This window comes from Perca fluviatilis, chromosome 3, assembly GCF_010015445.1.
Source record: "Perca fluviatilis chromosome 3, GENO_Pfluv_1.0, whole genome shotgun sequence".
NCBI lineage: Eukaryota > Metazoa > Chordata > Actinopteri > Perciformes > Percidae > Perca > Perca fluviatilis.
In genome coordinates, this window is record NC_053114.1 from 37736590 (window position 1) to 37755527 (window position 18938).

At 40.0% G+C, this 18938-nt stretch overlaps 2 protein-coding genes across 5 annotated transcripts in view; both read right to left on the reverse strand.

The window, feature by feature from the left end:
- LOC120556181 (xaa-Pro dipeptidase-like) lies at positions 1–777 on the reverse strand. The gene is made up of 2 exons (XM_039795608.1): positions 574–777; positions 1–156 (listed from the first exon to the last, which is right to left on the reverse strand). Exons 1-2 carry the CDS (start codon positions 655–657, stop codon positions 16–18), a joined length of 225 nt encoding a protein of 74 aa, XP_039651542.1. The 5' UTR covers positions 658–777; the 3' UTR covers positions 1–15.
- A 5467-nt stretch (positions 778–6244) lies between these two features.
- Positions 6245–18938, reverse strand: part of LOC120555298 (thrombospondin type-1 domain-containing protein 4-like) — a 41375-nt gene continuing 28681 nt past the window's right edge. Inside the window, exons 9-19 of one of the 4 annotated variants that reach the window (XM_039793985.1) lie at positions 14665–14869; positions 12390–12565; positions 12128–12224; positions 11673–11798; positions 11391–11520; positions 10735–10939; positions 9420–9593; positions 8564–8737; positions 8212–8391; positions 7201–7345; positions 6245–6827 (exon numbers count right to left, since the gene is read on the reverse strand). In XM_039793985.1, coding sequence (XP_039649919.1) covers positions 6685–6827; positions 7201–7345; positions 8212–8391; positions 8564–8737; positions 9420–9593; positions 10735–10939; positions 11391–11520; positions 11673–11798; positions 12128–12224; positions 12390–12565; positions 14665–14869 — 1755 coding nt within the window. In that variant the 3' untranslated portion in view covers positions 6245–6684. Of the gene's footprint in view, positions 6828–7200; positions 7346–8211; positions 8392–8563; positions 8738–9419; positions 9594–10734; positions 10940–11390; positions 11521–11672; positions 11874–12127; positions 12225–12389; positions 12566–14664; positions 14870–18938 lie in introns of all 4 variants that reach the window. The other 3 variants (XM_039793982.1, XM_039793974.1, XM_039793970.1) reach the window with 3 other exon arrangements.

Below are 18938 nucleotides of genomic sequence, written 5' to 3' on the forward strand. Positions count from 1 at the left end.
ACCGCTCTTTGAAGATTAGTGTGACTCACTCTCCCATCCAAGTAGCATAGCTTTCAGGCAGTTTGGAACAAAAAGGATGGATTTCCCAGAGTCCACATCAATGGCGCCGTAACAGTCAGGCTCAGTTACTCCAAAAGCCCAGTGGAAGAAAGACTCCTGCAGAATTGAAAGAATCAGCCAAAACATTAGAGAGGGAGATTAAAGGTTACTTCCAGTCAGATAATTACATTACAAAAAATAAGATGTCCTTGCTAAGACCAGTTCCCAGAGGTGAATACAACAACAACAAAACAAACGTTCAATTTGCTCTTTGATTTTTGTCAAAATCCAATTATAGTCACAAGCTTAGATGGGAGTGTTGGAAAAAATTAGATCATGAACTTAAGTTATTTCTCTGCAGAGTGGCTGGCCTACATATTTTTGACAGAGTATGAAGATACATGACACAGGACATGCCGGAGGGACTTAAACTCACTGCTGGCTTGGGGATCATAGATGGATGGATAAATAAATGCAATACCTTGCCCCCTCCTCAGCCTCAGTTTAGCACAGAGTCAACTAGAGACTACTTACCTGTCTGAAAAGGACGTCTGTGTCTGTGCAGTACCTCTGCTTCTGCTCTCCTCCCTGCAGCACAACCACTGACTGCGGCACCATTCCGTCTTTGGCTTTCAGCGCATTGCACAGCCGTCGACGGTTCTCTGCAAACAGAGCAGCAGACACCCTCAGGGTGTCTTTACCCAGCCAGTAGACAGGTCTGAAAAGGACAGGGAGACAGAAGATAGGATGGCGTTCTGGTTACAGAGACTGACTCAACAACAGCACTCTGGCTCAAGATTAGAATGGTCATAAATTGCACAAGCCTAACTATAACCTTATATAACGGAAATAACTTTTTTTCCCCACCCTGTGCCCACCATCACTCAACTCTTTTTCTGATGTCGTAATGCTGATATGCATTTATTTTCAATAATTTGCCTCTCCTTCTCTGAACATTTTTAATCAAAGCTTTGATAGGAAAATCTTTGAGCAAATTCAGAAAAATCGTTTATTTACTGAGCAAAGAGAGGGGACCTGTTATGTTTTCAGTTCTCTCTGGAGGTAATAATCAGGATTTGGTCAATACATTTCAGCCTGAAGAGATGGATGAACCGCAGTGCAGCCTGTCTTCAGAAAGAGTTAAGCTATAGATATAGACAGATAGACATCCTTGTAACCAATAGGTCTTTGGTCATTAATCTTGATCTCTGGCCATGGCTTTGCTGCTAAGATAACCAACATTACATATCTGATTCAGCCTGGACTGTACCAAAGGTTAAACCCTAACCTCATTGTATTCTCAAGGATTTCTGTATCATTCACTGCTGGCTGAGTATACAGGTGTAACTGTGCATCTGTGAGGAGAGATCAGCCTCAGTAAAGTGGTAAATTATGTTTTTATTGAAGAAGGTAGACACAAGCATGTACTTCACTACAAGTCAAATACCCAGCAGGGTAATCTAGGCCTATGTATATGCTCAAAGTTTGTTAGGGTTAGAAACTCGAGTGAAGATAATTACCTCTTCTGAAGAGTCAATCATGCTTTTTTTTAATCCTCCGTGGCTACGTAGCAACTGCGTTAAAATTCCTCATGGGGGCGACAGAAACTATGGTAAGTGTTTAATTAGTTAAGTTTTAAAATGCTTTAAATTTGGTCTGTTGTGAAACCTTGTTCTTTTTATAGACTGTTAACGATGAAAAATATCTCCTCAAATATCAATAGTGTTGAATTGAAAGTTCACTAACGTTACATCCTTACGAAACTGAACTTCAAAACATCTGGTGTTGTGGGGGGGGGGGAACAACACACAGCACAGCAATACGATCCCTTTTTTTCCTTTTGAGTCTGACCATCTCAGCGCCACCTTTCCCTTTTCCTTTTTTGGCTTTCCATCATTAGACTCACACACTGTCTGAAAATACTGGTGTACATTCTTCATTCCCTAAATGTCACTTCCTTGTTGTAAGTAAAGTAGCCTCCTGTAGTTGCCAATGGTATAAAACCGGTGGTATTTTTGCGTCCTTACAATAGGCTATACAATACAATACAAGTAGACACACAAACAAGTGCAGAGAATAATACAGAAGCCGCATGCAATACGTTTTTGCAATATAATGTAGGCCTACAGTTTATGTTTTTTTGCTACATTATCCATTTTTTAATCTTCAGAGTTAGATGTTAATAAGATAAAAAAAAACATTTTAAATGTTATAATTTAGCCTACCGTTATGTAGACATCATCCAGCCCTCAGCATTGTCTTCTTTTTCATTTCTAAATCTGCAGTTATACATTATAATTTGTTTTTCTAAATCAAAAGATGAATAGCACAATCAACTCTGTTTGACTTTTTAACTTGCAATTTCACTATACTATTTCACTGCATTGTATGATTACCAAGTTTTTATTGAGTACACTTCCAGTCCAGAAGTGCCAAGAGTTTATCCCCCATCTACCCCCATTTAGGTTAAAATAAACATTAAAAAGCACGGAGTCAGGAAGAGGCCAGTGAGAGTTCCTCATCTAATTAGTGTTTTGTGTGATCACATGCTGTGCTTTTCCTTTGCAGCCTGTTCCAGCACTAGTGCCACACTAAGGGAGGAATGCATCACGCCTCGTACCCTTGTATCTGTGGAAAGTAAGGCTTTCAGCTGTCAGATGGCAACATGGATAAAGAATTTTGAGATGTTGTTGCAAATCATGCTTTGGCCTTTTTGAATACAGGCCATGTCTAATGAATAGATCTACTGCCTGACAGGGGCGATTCTAAGATCAGACCTTTAGGGGGGCTCAGGCCCTAATGAGAATGTGACATGGATATAGTGCGTTGCAAAAGTGTTAACCACCCGCTGCTAAATCAACAATTTCATTATCTGATAATCTCTGAGCTAGCTACTGAAAAACAACGTCAGCTAACATTTTTTGACACTATAAACACTACGATGGAACTAAACCTGACACTTTATACTAAGTCACAGTAATAACGACCAATTTGACACAATGTTCTAACATTCAGCAATTTTAGTTGCTTACGTTTCAATTTGGGTTCTAATCTGCACGATGAAATTACCAACTTCTTCTCTGGGGATGTTCACAACCGCACTCCTGATCTCCCTCTGACAGATTAGATAGAGCCTCAGGAAAAGGCGGGAGTCTGGCACAACCATCTCCAATTGGCCAAAATGTTTCTTTAATGGTAATTGTTTGTCCTCTGTCACTAACAGACAAGTTCACAAACTCTCACTTAAGCTCTAAAATTGATTATTATTATAATTTTTAGGGGGGCTGAGATGAAATCTAGGGTGGCTTGAGCCCCCCTAAAAAGGGTCTAAAATCGCCCATGCTGCCTGGAGATTAGTGGTCAGTGGAGATTATTTGCACAAAGAAGGTTCAGTTCATCACAGGAGAGAATAAGAGAATTAACAAATTATTATTATTAACCCTCTTGAAGGCTGACAGCAAATGGGAGGGGATGAATTATTAGCTCCTATCAGCTCTCTCCAAGGCTAAGAAGCAACAGGCAGGAAGAGAGCCAGTTTAAGAATTTTAAAGTCAGCCTACTATCAATTTAAGAATATATCAAGGGATAAAGGACCTATGTCTCAGCAGGATTTGGAAAAACGTGTCCATGATTTTATCTTCGGTAGACTAGACTACTGTAATGTTGTCTTTACAGGTCTCCCTAAAAAATCAATCAGACAGCTGCAGCTGATTCCGAACACTGCTGCTTGACTCCTCACTAAGACCAAGAAAGTGGATCACTCCAGTTCTGATTTTCTACTTTGACACATTTGTGCTTAAGACAGAAACTGTGAGAAATACAAGCAATAAAACAACAAATCAGTGATTTACCATTACACGCGTTATCTGTGTTTCTAGTCAAAAGGCAAAATAAAGGAAAATTGATGAAACATTGAAAAGCCTGGAATCCTTTTGATGGAGTAAAAAGCTATGATGATAAACTAATTTGAATCAAAACAATTGTTATACATTTGGTTTCACTTCATAGTCTAATCGCTGAACAAATGGGAAATATGGAAGGACAAGGTCCACCTGGTCCCCGTCTTCATGCCCCACAGCCTGGGACACCTGCTGGGCATCAGTGAGGGAGGGTAGCCTGTGGAGAGAGCAGAAGATTTCCCACATCACAACCAGCCATGGTTAGTAAAGTATCTAGACCAGGGGTCTTCAACATTTTTCAAGCCAAGGATCCCTTAACTGAGAGAGACAGAGCAGGGACCTCCTACTACATATATTGTATAAGATTAATTTGCATATTAAACTGGGCCTACAATAACATGTAAAGTCTGTTTACATACACAGTACATAGAATACTAAGATATTAAAATAATAATAGTTGTTTTTGTAAATCATGTTTTAATGTTAAAACATACATGTGGTGTCTGTGGGTGTCTACCTTAGTGACTACCTTACCTATAGGCCAGTATGCCTATCATCACTGTTTTTTTTTCTACAAATAGGCTGATTTATATTTGCTAATAATATGTTGGATTCCTGTTAAGACATTATAATTTTTGACAAAACATTATGTAAATTATTATACATTGTACCATAATTTGGCGGCCCCCCTGCAGTAACTCTGAGGACCCCCTAGGGGCCACAGACCCCCTGTTGAAGATCTCTGATCTAGACAGAAGAAGAGAACACATTCTTGTTCCTCGGATTTTGATGACAGTTGGTCCTGAAGATGAAGCAGTGCATTATGAGCGGTGGAACTTCTATAAATCTGCAGGTTGTAATACCATCTTTGTCCTCTAGATGGATGACTTAAATCAAGAAATATCGATATCTCATCCTCTATGTGATTTAAAACTGAATCAAGGAATCACACGAGAAAAGTATGCTGTAAAGTGTACAAATAATTAGTAATTTTGTTTATTTCAGAAAATCTCAAGAACACTCCTTACTAAAAATCAACTGTTGAACATTAGAAATGTAAAATAAGGCAAAGACAGATGTTTTGCTAGTTGCAGTCATATGTGAGATACTGAAGAATGTTAGTATTTTAGTTCCACTCTTCTTGATTGTTTTGTGGAAAATCAAGAATCACGCTGGCAAATACAGGAAGTTTTTTTTTGTTGAAGTCATCCTGAACTTAAACAGTGATACATATACAGTACTTATGAATCGGATGTAAGTTTATAGTGTGTGGAGGGAAATGTTAAACATATAACACAAAAACAGTTGAACACTTGAGAGGTACTGTGTGCACGTTGTGTATAAAACTGAAAAAAAAGGGGGTGATTTGGCAGGAAAAGCTGGTTCCTAAACAAATATTTACTATTAATGTAAACCTTATATATGCCATACCAGATCAAAATACTTCAATGATTTATCTTTACAATCAAACACTAACAATAGTTCATGGATATGTCAATGTATTTATGATTGGCGATTTATCAGGAATTGTACAAATGTTTAATGATCATCTTCCACAGAAAAACAAAATATATTTGCAGTTTGTTTCACCTCTTCAAAAATACGTTAGGGTTTTCAACCATCTGCTTCTACCATCCAGCAGGCTGTGGAATGCCTATATTCAGTTCAGAGGCTGTGATTGGAGGAGAGCCAGCAAAGGTTTTATCCCCACAGCCAGAAAGGGGCCACCGGTGGCCGATAAACCAGTAACCTCCCTGGGGAGCCACTCAAATAAATAAAGAGGGCCTTTTTCTCTTCAGTTGCTGGGAAGACTGTCTGAGAACCCTTAAAAAAAGACCGTTGTCATTCACTCTGTCATACATACATACATACATACATATATACATACATATTACATAGGCTGCATTTACACCTCATAGCTGTGCAGGCAGGGAAAAAGAAGTGGTTTGCCACTGCTTAGGAAATCAGAAAAACCTAATCTGTGCCACAAAGAATTTAACGTTTTCTTGTGAATCCATGCTGCATAAAGGATTCACCATCAGCACAATGGAGGGTTTGATGCACAGTATTTGTTTCAAAGGTTTATGTTAATTCGTCACTGTCTTCAGTTTGTGGAGGTTACATATCTTTGGTCAACAAAGTGGGTGGTAAATAGATTGATTATAGGTGAGACTGCATCAACTTCATATGACATCGTGGCATAAATCTGAGCATTGAAGTGTACAGAACCATATTAGAACATATACCTTATATATATATATATATATATATATATATATATATATATATATATATATATACCACCTTAAAAAGTTTACAGGTGCTCTCCTCTTCATATCATGTAATACACAACAGCCATTATAGGTAAAAGACAGCTGCAAACTGCTCGCCTTCAAACAAAAACAGATGGATTCTTTATATCAAACGTGGCGGTTAAAATCCATAAAGTGTTTTGTAGCTTCCTCGGTGTGTTACTGATCTCTGTCACCCCTCCAGGGCTCTGTTTATCCAGTGAGTGGATTCCTGTCCTCCACTTTTCTCAGGTATTCCTTTCTCCCAACAGCTGTCTCTAAATGAACCAACAGAGATGTCCCTTCTTCAGTTTCCATCCTTGGCAGTCAAAACAAGTGTTCATTTAAGCCAAGGTCCAGCATGGTCCACTCCCCTGGCTGGCCCAGGAGCAAAGTGCCTGCAGCGGCTATTGAGTCTTGCCCAACACGGAGCTGAGGGACCCTGGTAGAGAGTGCTAGCTGCGGCCCAGATGAATCAACTGTCTGTGAGCTACTCGTGAGCACGAAGCACAGCACGTCGTCTTGTAGTAATCGTACACGCAAAGGCGAGCCTGGACCACCACATTGCAGTTAAAGTATTTGTCTCTGCAGTTTTCATCTGAAACAAAAAAGAACAGTTGAGCTTGTATTGCTGAGTTCCAGCAAATAATATATGACTCGTATTGAATCAAGAGAGCGGACTAAGAACACATGACAATAGATCCTAGAGATACCAACACTGATAGCTTCCCAGTGCTGCTCGGACTTCTACTGTTGACTAAAGTTTGGGGTTCAGCACCTTGCTCAAGATGCAATTTCCACTTCAAGCATTCTGAGCTGGCACAGAACATTACTCATCTACTCTTCATGCAAGGAGTTCCCCAGCTGGCCATTACAGTCAACAACAGAACAATAATGCCACTTGTGTTTCTAAGGATGCTAAAATCATTAGGAAAAGTGAGTAATATTCCAGATAGCAGATAATGACTGACCTATGCTAGGTATGCAGGGCTCTGGGTTGCAGTCCTCCTTGGCTGCCGGTCTCAGCTGCTGGTCGCAGCCTTCGCTGGACAGCATGTCGTCAGAGAGGCAGCGCACCTCCCGCACACGGAAACCTCCCTCACATGTTTTTGAACACTGGAAGGACAGGGGTCAGGGACAGCAGTCAGTGCCAGGATAATAAAACTTCCCCCTAAAGCTGATCTACTGCCACGTTTTGCTGCTACTTTTCAAACATTGTTAATGTTGCGAACTGAACCTTTTAAGGCCTGGAAATCTATTTTCTCCATTAGTTTTTTATTATGTGATGGGATCCTACTTAAACACAGTTTTTTCTGCCAAAGTTATCTGGTTTGTTTCACAAAAGATGTATTTCTTTTGTTCTTTGTGCACTTCTCAGTGGTTTGAAGGAGGCGGGGCAGAGTTGGATAAAAGGTGATGGTACAATCGGAGTTTAGACATCAAAATCCGATGACAGTTAGTGAGTCGTTTGGTCACTGTCGATCAAATCAACCCACACCATCCTGATTAATACCGTTTGATTGTTGCTAAGTTAATGATGAATATGTAATGTTATGAATAATGTTTGAATCCAAGTTTTCAGGGGGTCGTTAACACATGGTAAATATTAGTACAAAGCAATTTGCCGTGTATCCTGAGATAGTAGCACTATTCACCAGAGTGTGATGAATATGAACATAATTCACAATTTGAGATTTTAAATGCAATACAAAAATGACTTCCTGAAAATAAGCATACTATTCTTTGCTATACCCTGTTCTGACAAATCAAAGGCCTACTGTATAAATGAGCTTAACTGTGATTGACACACTTTCTGTGTCTGTAAGCTCAATGTATACTACAATGTATCTAAATAGGATTTTGAGATACCCAGGTTATTATCACTGATTGGCCATGAATCAGTTAGTGAGAGCAGTAGGGAGTCGATGCATCAACCTTAGGGCATCTAAGCAAAAGGGGAGAGGGTTTCATATCTTACTCACAGCACTCCAGTCAGTGTGGTACCACTTTGCTCCACAGGCCTTGAGGTTGCAGCTCTGCTGGCTGAGGGGCCGATCCAGTGAGGAGCACTCATACGGTGGCATGATGTTGAATCCCTCATCTGACTTTATCAGACACACCAATGACCTATGCTGGCTACCTGCGCCACACTCTGCAGAGCACTGGGTCACATACAACCATAGCATTGAGATAATATGGATTCAATTACACAGTTCAAAAGTTGAGACAGGAAAAGAAATTATGTTAATGTAAAATCACTGTAAAATCCCATACATTTAGCTACTCAAGACAACTTCCCCTTTAGCCCAGTGGGACCTTCTGTCATTCTCATACCTGGCTCCAGGGGCCTGTGAACCACTCGATGCGATTCTCACAGAGGCCGTTGTTGCAGACCTGAGAATCTGCGGGCCGCTCGCTGCCACACCCCTCCAGAGGAATGCTGCTGATGTGGTTGGTCAGGCAGACGATTCCCCGCGTCCGTACGCCCATCCCACATTCAGCTGAGCACTGTGGAGTAAACGCTCGTTTTACAATTCACGTTGTTCACCGACTGGCAAAAATAAAAATAAAAATGTTATAATCTTATTTTTTTTAAATCACTGTGGGCTTTTATTTTGTGAAGTCTAAAATACTTGGCGATAACCTGATTTAAATAGAACTAAAACAAATCTGGAGTTGACTTTGATTGAGAGTAGCCTATATATACTGTGAGGGCAAAATATATTACTAAGATTCAATTTGGCCTGCTTTTGAACAATTCATACCTCCCCTAACTTAGCGGTTCATTTCCCTCAAGTCTGAATTGGATTATATTAAATCATTGTATTTCATTTCATCCCATTGTATTGCCATAATAGGGTGCAGTTAAGAGGCTCATCAGATCTGCAGCACTGTGAAACAAAAATACTAATTTCCTTTCCTCACACTTTTCCTTCATGATCATACTACAGAAAGGGCAACACATTATTCACTATGGCTCTGACTCTTAAGCACCCTGACCCTCTATCCAGGTAATATCAATATACAGTTGCTTTCTTTGCAGCTAGAATCTATATTAAAAGACCAATATATTATCTGAATATCAAAACAGCTGCTAGATCCATGAAGACAAATCTATACAATGACTACCACTGTTATTAGGAATGAATGAAAGTTACTACATGTCCCTGTAGTAGACTACAACACCTACCCTATTGCCCCACTCGGTGTAGAACCAGCTCTTGGCACAGGATCCCATGTCACAGTTCTCTACATCAGTGGGCCGCAAATTCATGTTGCACTCTTCATCAGGAACAAAGTCGCCTACGTTGCTGACACAGTGGACCTCCCGTGATCTCTGACCCAGCCCACATGGCACCGAACACTATGGAGACACAGGCCACATGGTTAACACTGTACTGTAGAGGTAAGCACTGCTGGAGAGACTTTTGGGTTGCTGGATAAAGCTCCTTAAAGCCGAGGTGAGCTGCAGATTCAGGTGATAATCCTCTGTTCATCACTACGAGCGACAGCTTTGACATTGTTTTCCCGTGGTCATTTGATACACTGTTATCATAAAAGTATAAATCACAGCCGTTTTAATCTGCGCAAACACCAAAAGGGTAACAAAGACAAGTTGCGGTTTTAAGGGGGTTATGTGTGAGAATACTTCTTGACCAAGCACAGTGGTTTCCTGGAGTCTTGTCGTCACGGTGAGGCTTTCCAGGAAACCAGCTGAGACTCCAGAAGTCACAGCGCCGGGCCAAGAAATAGTTCGGGATATAACCCCCCCCAAAAAAACCACAACTTGTCATTTTGAAACTTACACTGTAAGCTAACCGTCTCCTGGCTCCAGCTTCTTAATGTCTGATACAGTATGAGAGTAAGCATGTTTCCCAAAATGTTGAACTTTCCTTGAAATACAAGTTGATACAAGTGTCAAAGAATAGAACTAAAGAAAAAAGTCATAATGATGTCAGGGATAAAAATCTCAAACATGCACAGAACTTTCTGTTGAACCTCATTGATTTTTTTTTAAAGCTGTATGTCATTAAAGATGATGTACGCTAACTGTAGAGACATGTCAGACAGGTGCAATTCATGTTTCAAGCTTTAAGTTATTTTTTACAAATTTACAATTACAGAGAAGCAGTTGTTATAAAATATTAGATCTCAGGCTCCCTCCAACAAAGCTCATTCAATATAAAAGGAAAATCACGCAAGTAAAAAAATGAGAATCTTAGATATAAAATAGTGCGGAAGTTAAAATATAGGGATAACATATATATCAAATAAAATAATATATATTTGTGGTAGACAGTAATTGCACAATAAATAAAATGTAATGTAAACAGGGATGTAAATGTGTATGCATAATGAGAAGTACAATGTAATAAAGATATATATATATATATATATATATATATATATATATATATATATATACTGAGATGTAAACGAATAAAACATTAAGTAAAAGTGTTTAATGCAATGCAGTCACATTGTGACTCACAGCTGCCACTCACAGTGGTCCACTCGGAGCGTATCTGCCACTCACTGCAGATCTTCAGCTGGCAAGTAGTGGCGATTTCGGGCCGCTCCAAGTGTCGGCAGCGACTCGTGTGGACGTTGAGGGTGCGGTTGGCGTAAATCTGACGACACAGGACCTGACGGTGTTGCATGCCCAGGCCGCAGGTCTTACTGCATTCTGACCACTCTCCAATATCCCAGCTGCTCGGGGGGAAATCATAAGAGCTTGGTGTTAGGAGGGTATCCTAGGCAGTGTATATTACGTACATTTATGTATGTATATTATATACATGTTGTTTATACAGTATAAAGAAAAAAACAGATGTTTACATAGACTGCATACCGCATAGATACTGCATAATCTAGCAGGTACACTAACACAGCATCTTCTTGGCTCAAACTCAGTCCTCAGTCTTTATTATTATTATTAATATTATTATTATTATTATTATTATTATTATTATTATTATTATTATTATTATTATTATTATTATCTGTTTTAAACCATTTAAAAATAAACGTATAGTCATCATTTTATAACAGTAGTGTGTATGCTATTTAGTAAACTTTCTCTTTGAGTGGAGAGTCTTTTCAACTTAGTAGTATTTAGCAGTGCACACAAGTGTGAGAACAGAAAAGTGTGGTCTCTCACAAGGCTGGGCAGGGCTGCAGGTTGCAGGCCTCTTCCTGCGGAGTCGGTCTACTGCTGCTGTCACAAAGAGCATCTGATACCTGGCCATGGTTCAGCCGGGAGACACAGTGAAAGATGGAGTATCTGAATCCTAAAATTCACACAAAGCAGATATTTAATTTAAGCACTGACTTCTATATCTGAAATAGAATAAAATATTCAGTAAAAAAAAACTAATTGAATGTGTTCTATGAAATGGAGTCATCCTCACTAAAAAGCTAAAATATAAAAAGTTTGACTGACCTTTACCACAAGAGGCACTACACTCTGTAGCACCAGCCAGTTTCCAGTTGTACTCTCTCTCCTGTCTGGGTGGCTGTACGGCAGGAACCTGGTTGTCTGGGAGACGAGGAGGGTCCCACCCACCACCTGCTGGATTGAAGTTTTCTTGGTGAGTGTTGCTGTGATGGTCGTATCCACCCTGTCCATTCACAGTGTTCCCTGCTTTCAGGCATAGACACATGAGTTATGACTGTGGTGAATGGATGGGGAAAGTGACATTTTTTTATTAGCAATATGAGCATGAATAAATGCTTGGTTGGTTTTGGTTGGTGTTTAAATAGATTGATTGTGTACAGCTACAACCAATGCTAATTTTCATTATCGATTATTCACCAGTTATTTTCTCAGTTGTCTTGCCTATGAAATGTATTGATGGCAATAAACAGTAAGGGGTGTACAGAGTGGGTGTCATTTACCATCTGGTCTGTGGTTTGGTTGCTGAGGGACGACCGGTTTTTCAGAGGGGACAAGGTACTCGTAGTGGACACCAGGGTTTGGCTGCTGGAAGATCATCTGAGGCAAAGTAGATGAGACTCAGTAACAATCGTACTGTAAAATAATACTCTCCACCTTCAAATATTTGAAGAGTTGTCCTTCTAAAATGATATCTGCTCTGAAAAGTGATCATACAATGACCAACCTTAGTTTCTGGTAGGTCAGAGTTGATTTGTTACTTACATAAACATCCAGGATCTCATTGGTGGGTCCTTCAGCGAGAAAGGACTCCCCAGCTGTGCTTCTGATTTCGTTGGGTCGGCGGTAGGTGAACATAGTCCCCCCTCCCTCATACTTCCCTGGTCGGTCAATAGCCCAGTTTCCATTAATGATGGATCGCCCCGATCGGCTTCGGAGAGCTGGAAGAGACAGAGAGAATAACCACACAATCACCACTGACAGCCCTGAGCTTAAACAAAAAGGAAAATATACTGCCATAACCACTTCCACATAATTATTGTTTGATGAGAGAATGAGAAAAAAAATAAAAATAAATAAATATCTGACACCGACTTTCTCCACCCAAAAAAGTAATTATAGCTTACGGAATAAATGCTCCCACGTGCACTTTTAAAGAAAAATTCTTTAGAAACGTGACAATATGTTTGTGCTGGCAAATCTTTCATGCAAATCCTGTAACAAAATCTCCCAAAATGTTTTCCACTGATTTCATGGATTGGTACATGGAATGGTACAAGAGGCCATTAGAAAAGCATTAGAGGTGTAACATTAGACAGGCTTGTAAAAGAGTGTTTAGACAACTAAAAGCACATTAGAGATGCACAGTGTAGAACAGAGGCCTATAAAGGGAAAATCAGGGACATGGAGAGGATACAGTGGCTCCTGCTAGATTCCTTCCCTTGTCTCATATTCTTGTTTGCATTTAAAAAAATGCTGGAATTTTGTACCATCTTCATCAAGTCTAAAAAAGCTGACTTCTAAGATGACTCCGGTTTATTTTACCCACAAGGACGTTTCACTGTGTCTAACATTCTGAAAGTGAAAGGAGCCATTGCCCATGCACGATTTTTTTCTTAAGTGCTGTCCAGAATGTACAGTATGCGTGTGTGTAAATGTTGCGGAAGGTGTGTATGTGAAATTTGTGTATGTGGCTGTACATAACTCTGTGTACTTGTGTGTATATAAATGGTCAGCTCAAATTTAAGAAGGCAAACGTACTTGGCATCCAAGTATTTGGCATTTTAAAGGTAGCCACTGAATCCATTTTCAGTATTTCTCGTCCTATTTCTTACAGATTGTGTGTGTGTGTGGGGGGGGGGGATTCTCCAAACCTCCTTCTGAGTTGGGCCATGGCTCTCATTAAACAATGTCTGACATTCCAACAGTCACTTCTGAAAATAACCCACTTGTGTGTCTTAGTGTTACACCTCTATAAAAGACGCCAATTATCTGCATACTGTGTTTCACTCAGAGGTTTCAATGAAAGGCTGCACCACATTGGTGGGTGGTAATATAGGCTGCATGCCAGAGAAATCCTGAAAAAGTGACACCGCCCCTTGGTTGATCTGCCTTTTAATCACATAAATCATCAAAAATTGTCAAATGTCAACTCATCACATGCATTTATTTATTTATTTTTATTTAATTATTTTTTTTTCCCAATTGTATCATACTTTTAATTTGAACTGGAATAAATGCAGAGCTCTGCAACTGATGAAACTGTAAACCCAGATGGAAACCATGGACTGTAGAAATAGCAGCAGTGACGTCACCCCTTGGTTTGTGGACTGCTGTTTTGAAGTGTTGTGTTTGGCAATTTGGCTGTCACCATCTTGGTTTTTTGAAACCGGACGTGACGATTTTTGAACGATAGGGTAAGCTGCGACAGAACACAAGTACTTCAGCAAAGACTAAGAGGCCTCATATTTAAAAATAGAGCAGAAAAAAGAAGTGGGATATCAGTCAATACCAATGCCTCAGTGATTCCATTTTCAAGCATTACTAACTGCTCAGACGATTTAGCAACAAAGGCTAAAACCCCTGTTTTTAGGCAAACTAATAGATGCAAACAGTATTATGGTTTTAACACACTAACATGCTGCTAAGAAACTGAAAAATCTCTGTTGGATTTTTCCCCCAATGTAGTTCACTCAGCCAACTCACATGGAATGGATTATTGTGTGAATGCAAAATATGTACAGCATTGATATTTGGCGTCTAGGCTCTGACCTCATCCCTCCCCAGAAGAAAACACCAAGCTCAGCACAGCAGGGAGTCGGGAGAGACAATGATTGCTTTCCCCTGTGGGAAGGTATTCTCAAAATCCTCAAAGCCTACATGGGGTTGCTGAACAGCAGCAGTAAGTAATGACATAGCTTTCAAGTGAGTGATGTGGCAGAGTGAGCAGAACACTGACATCTTAAGTGCACCAATATAATGAAAAAGGTGTGTGGGATATATGTTGCTGTATCAATGTGATGAGTGTTTCTTTCCCCACCTAGATAGTTTCTGCTCTTCACCATTTCTGTGACGTTGATCTTGGTGGCTCCCTCTGGGATCTCTACTATCTTGTGGTAGCCAATCTTGGTTAAACTGTGTTTAAACACCCCAGAGACCAGCCTGCAGGTTGTGTTGTCGCCTCCACACACTCCACACTTGTCCATCGCCTTCCCTGATCCGAGGTACTCATCGCAGCCTAGATCCTGTGAGACAGAGGAGGAACAATTTTAATGAAGAAGTGTGGACTGACGAGCATTACAAAGTGAAACAGCTCACAGCTGAGGTATTATTACGATTTTGCATAAAAAGTGTTCAATAATATAGTTGTTTAAGAATAACGAGCTAATTAGGTATTAACGATTGTATTTACAAAGCTGAGCCAAGTTGTTCCTACAAAATGAACTCCATAAACTCATACCATTAATTACAATAATAATATATCTAATTGGAAGAGATCTTGTCACTTTCCAGAAGGCATCATTTTGGCGTGACTTTAAACTGATCCCAGAATTTCCTTCCTGAATCTCTAGGGTGGGAGTTTTCTGTGTCACATTGGTGGTAATAAATTACAGGAAACCTGGGTACAGTAAAAGCAGAACAGTTAACATCAGCAGTCCATAAATTCCCTCAAACCAGCAGTAAAAGCAACTCGCTGTGCAAACAGGTGGTGGAGCAACCAAAACCGGTCCGAGTGAGCTACCGTACACAAAAACACACTGGGCTGTGGTTATTGCAGTGCCAGGGTAAGTCCAAAACAGACCACAGTCACCAATAAGGAAACCAAGAGAGTGGGCATCGTTGGGGGGGGTGGGACATAATCATACAAAGGCTTTCTGGGATTGGACAGCAGCCAAACTCCCAGCCTTCTAGTCAGTTTGCAGACCTTGCATGGCTTCCATGTGTATTCCCTGTTTGAAGCTGGCATATTCCTCTTGCTCTGTCTTGTAATGCCATGCAAGCATATTTCCCTCAGATGATTTGGACCCAACATTCATAGCTCAAAAACATGTTAAAATATGGCAACTTCCTTAACAACACAGACCATTCGATCAATACTTTTTAGGCACCGACCGAATTGCCTCTTAAGTATCGAGTATTGAAAAATGCTTCGTCATTCAATACCCACTTCCAATACCTTAGGAGTAAATCTCATTAGCGTCAGTAAGCCAATGAGCATGCAGCATGCTTCTACCATGTTCTAATAATGCTTGTGATTGGCTGTTTAGCATTACACGTTACGCACGGGGCTCACGTAGTAGGAGCTGAAAAATAAATAAAAAGATTTGTTCCGTAAGATGTAATGTTGTAATTTATTTTTGTTTTATAAAATTGGTATCGAAAAAAGTATTGTTTAGGAACTGGTATCGAACATTTTTGAATGATACCCTGCCCTAGTCATGAGGTACCAAAACTAACTTTAAAGATGAATGACAAACTAATTTACAGGAAGTGTATAATAAGTCATAAACATTGTGGTCATCTTCATGGGTTTAGCTGTACTTGAGCAGCCGTAAGCTGGCAGAGGGAAAGGACAGAGAGCAAGGAGAGGACAAGGAGGTGGAGAAAGGTAAAGTAAAGGGATGAAAAGCGGGATAGATGGAGGTATAGCAGGAGAAATGGAGGAAGAAATGGTGGCCAGGGGTGGACTGTGGCAGTTGGGTTGAACTCAAGAGGAGTTCTGGCACTTCCCTACCCGCAGCAGCTCACTGTGTTCTGGGCCAAAACACCACCTGGGCCAAAACAAACATGAATTGCCTCCTTCCACACAGGAAATAAGTGATGAGAGAAAAAAACAGCAAACTAAGAGAGATGGAAAAAAAGAAAATAAAACTGCCAAACGCTTCTGTGGTTAGTGTGGAATGTTGCAGTACAGCATGGGGCTGAATAAAGCCGGGATAAAAATCCCTAAACATAACACGATAACATTCAGAGAAAAACTGCTGCGTTTCATGATCGAACTTTACAGATAGGTGAATATAAAGCAACTCAGAAGACTACCAGGCCAGCAATAAAGGAATTCATAATGCATGGTGAAACGTATTTTGGGACATTTTGACAAGCTACAATGAATCTACCGTGGAAAACAAATAAAAATGCAGTCAAGGAGGACTGTTAGTGACATGACTACCAATGAATATCTTCTCTGCGTCTCCATTTTCACCATAAATCCCTTCAAACTAAAACAACAAAATTATAGCTAGGCAGCCTTTGCCTGAAAAAGGGAAAAATGTCCCTCTCATAAAACAGACGCTGACACAGTGAGAGGTTATCTGTGGCCATTTGGATGGGAAAATGGCTGTATCAAAACAAGAATGAGCAGTGAAATGTACCGTATGACTGTGGATGTAAAAAAACACAGGGTTTTTGTTCTTCTTATATGGGAAGAGCCAAGAGGTTTTACTTCTACACTGCAGGAAGCATTAGAGAGTAAAGGGACTCCTTGATATCTAGTGATTTGGACAGTTGCACCATTAAAACACCAAGTGTCAAGACAAACTCTGCACACAACACTAACATCCTAATCTGTCCCTAAATAATCCCTCAGGCTGTCTCTGACTAATGTGACCTTAACCGTGAACCCATCAACATGAGGTGTCGCTGGTGTCAGGACAAATGAATGCAGGCACGGCTTGGCGAAAGCCTCGCCAACTCTTTCTAGAAGCACCCAAACAGAAATCTCATGGTGGTTGATGAATGAGGAGGCAGCTTTGGAGTTTCTTCACTCGGAGACCACCGTTAATGCTTTCTTCCACCTTCTCTCTGTGGGTGGCTTTTGCCATCTGGTGAGGGAAATCGCCATGTTTTCAGTGGAATCATAACGTTTTTTTAAACGCCGCTAAAGCCCACCTTCATCTGGAAATGGTTACATGTGTCAGGACGGTAGAGTCAACTCCCAGTCAACTCGCGCACATTAAAAAACAACATCATCTTAAAGTAAATCCTGATGGTATTGTCCCACGCGATGCAGCTGGGATAAACTCATCATATTGCAGCATTTTTGTAACAAACTGAACTCACACAAAGCCAAAGGCACATGTCACTGAAGATTTCTTCTTCTCCCAGAAAACACATGACATTTAGAATGAGACCCAGAGATCCTGAGAGGTGAGTTTTGGTCACTATCTTGTTGCACTATTGTTTTTCCCCACGGGCCTACTGAACTATAGGCCCATGATGGCAGCACTTCCACTCACTTTGCAGCTTTAAGTATTCAGTTTAGTTTATTTTGAACATGTAAAAAAAAATATATATATATCTACCTACCTACAAGCACATATACACATGCATACACACATACACATCAACATTTTTTTAATCTATCTACTTATTTTCCTTTTATCTACATCAAACCGAATAATAACCCATATACCCAAATAATGTTTGAATATTGAAAATAAACTCTGGTAGAGGCTGTAAACCTTGAGGTCACAGTGGTCAGTATATAGTTACTAGCCTGCCGAGTAAACTGTGAGTTATAGGATAAATGTTAACACATACATTGAGTGTGCTGGGTCCTAAAATGAATAAGAAAGTGATTTTAACTCATTTCTGGGGTCATGTGAGTTTTGGGACCTTACAAATAGAAGGAAGGGGCTTTTGCTCATATTTCGCTAAATCTCTTAAACTCAAGGCACTCTTTCACTTTTTGTATTTCAAGGATTATGGCCCCTATGTGTCAGGAAATGTTATTTTTAGGACAGGTTAGGCTACTCACAATTCTTTTTTCATAAAAGAAGTCTTTTAAAGCAGTTTTAAATAATTTGCGGCCACTTTGAAACAAGCTATAAGCACAACATTTCCGCACATTTGCGGACAACTGCCTATTCACACATTCAAAAGACACTGAGCAAGATTCATATGGAGTCTGACTAATTTAAATGCAATGCTTGCTCTCCTTTTAGCTCTGTTTTTGTCTCCACCAACTCCTGAGGGAAATATCTATCTCTTTTGCTCCACTACGTTGTTATGTTGTTAGTTGCTAACTTTGCCAGTTTAAAACATTAAGGTTTCGGCCTGTTCAACCCAAACTATGAGCCGAATGACTCGAAAACGCACTGTAGAGAAGTGCAGAGTTGGGGATAATTCTCTGTTTACTCTGTTCATCCCAATGAACAACAACTTTCACGTTACAAGTAGTCATTTGACCAGTTGTTAACAGACATATTGATTAGTGCAGCTTTTTGTTTTGCACAATCCCTTGTGGTTTACATTTTAAGATACCTTTTATATATTTGGCTTTTGTTCATATTTTTTCTAGTTGCCTTTGTTTGG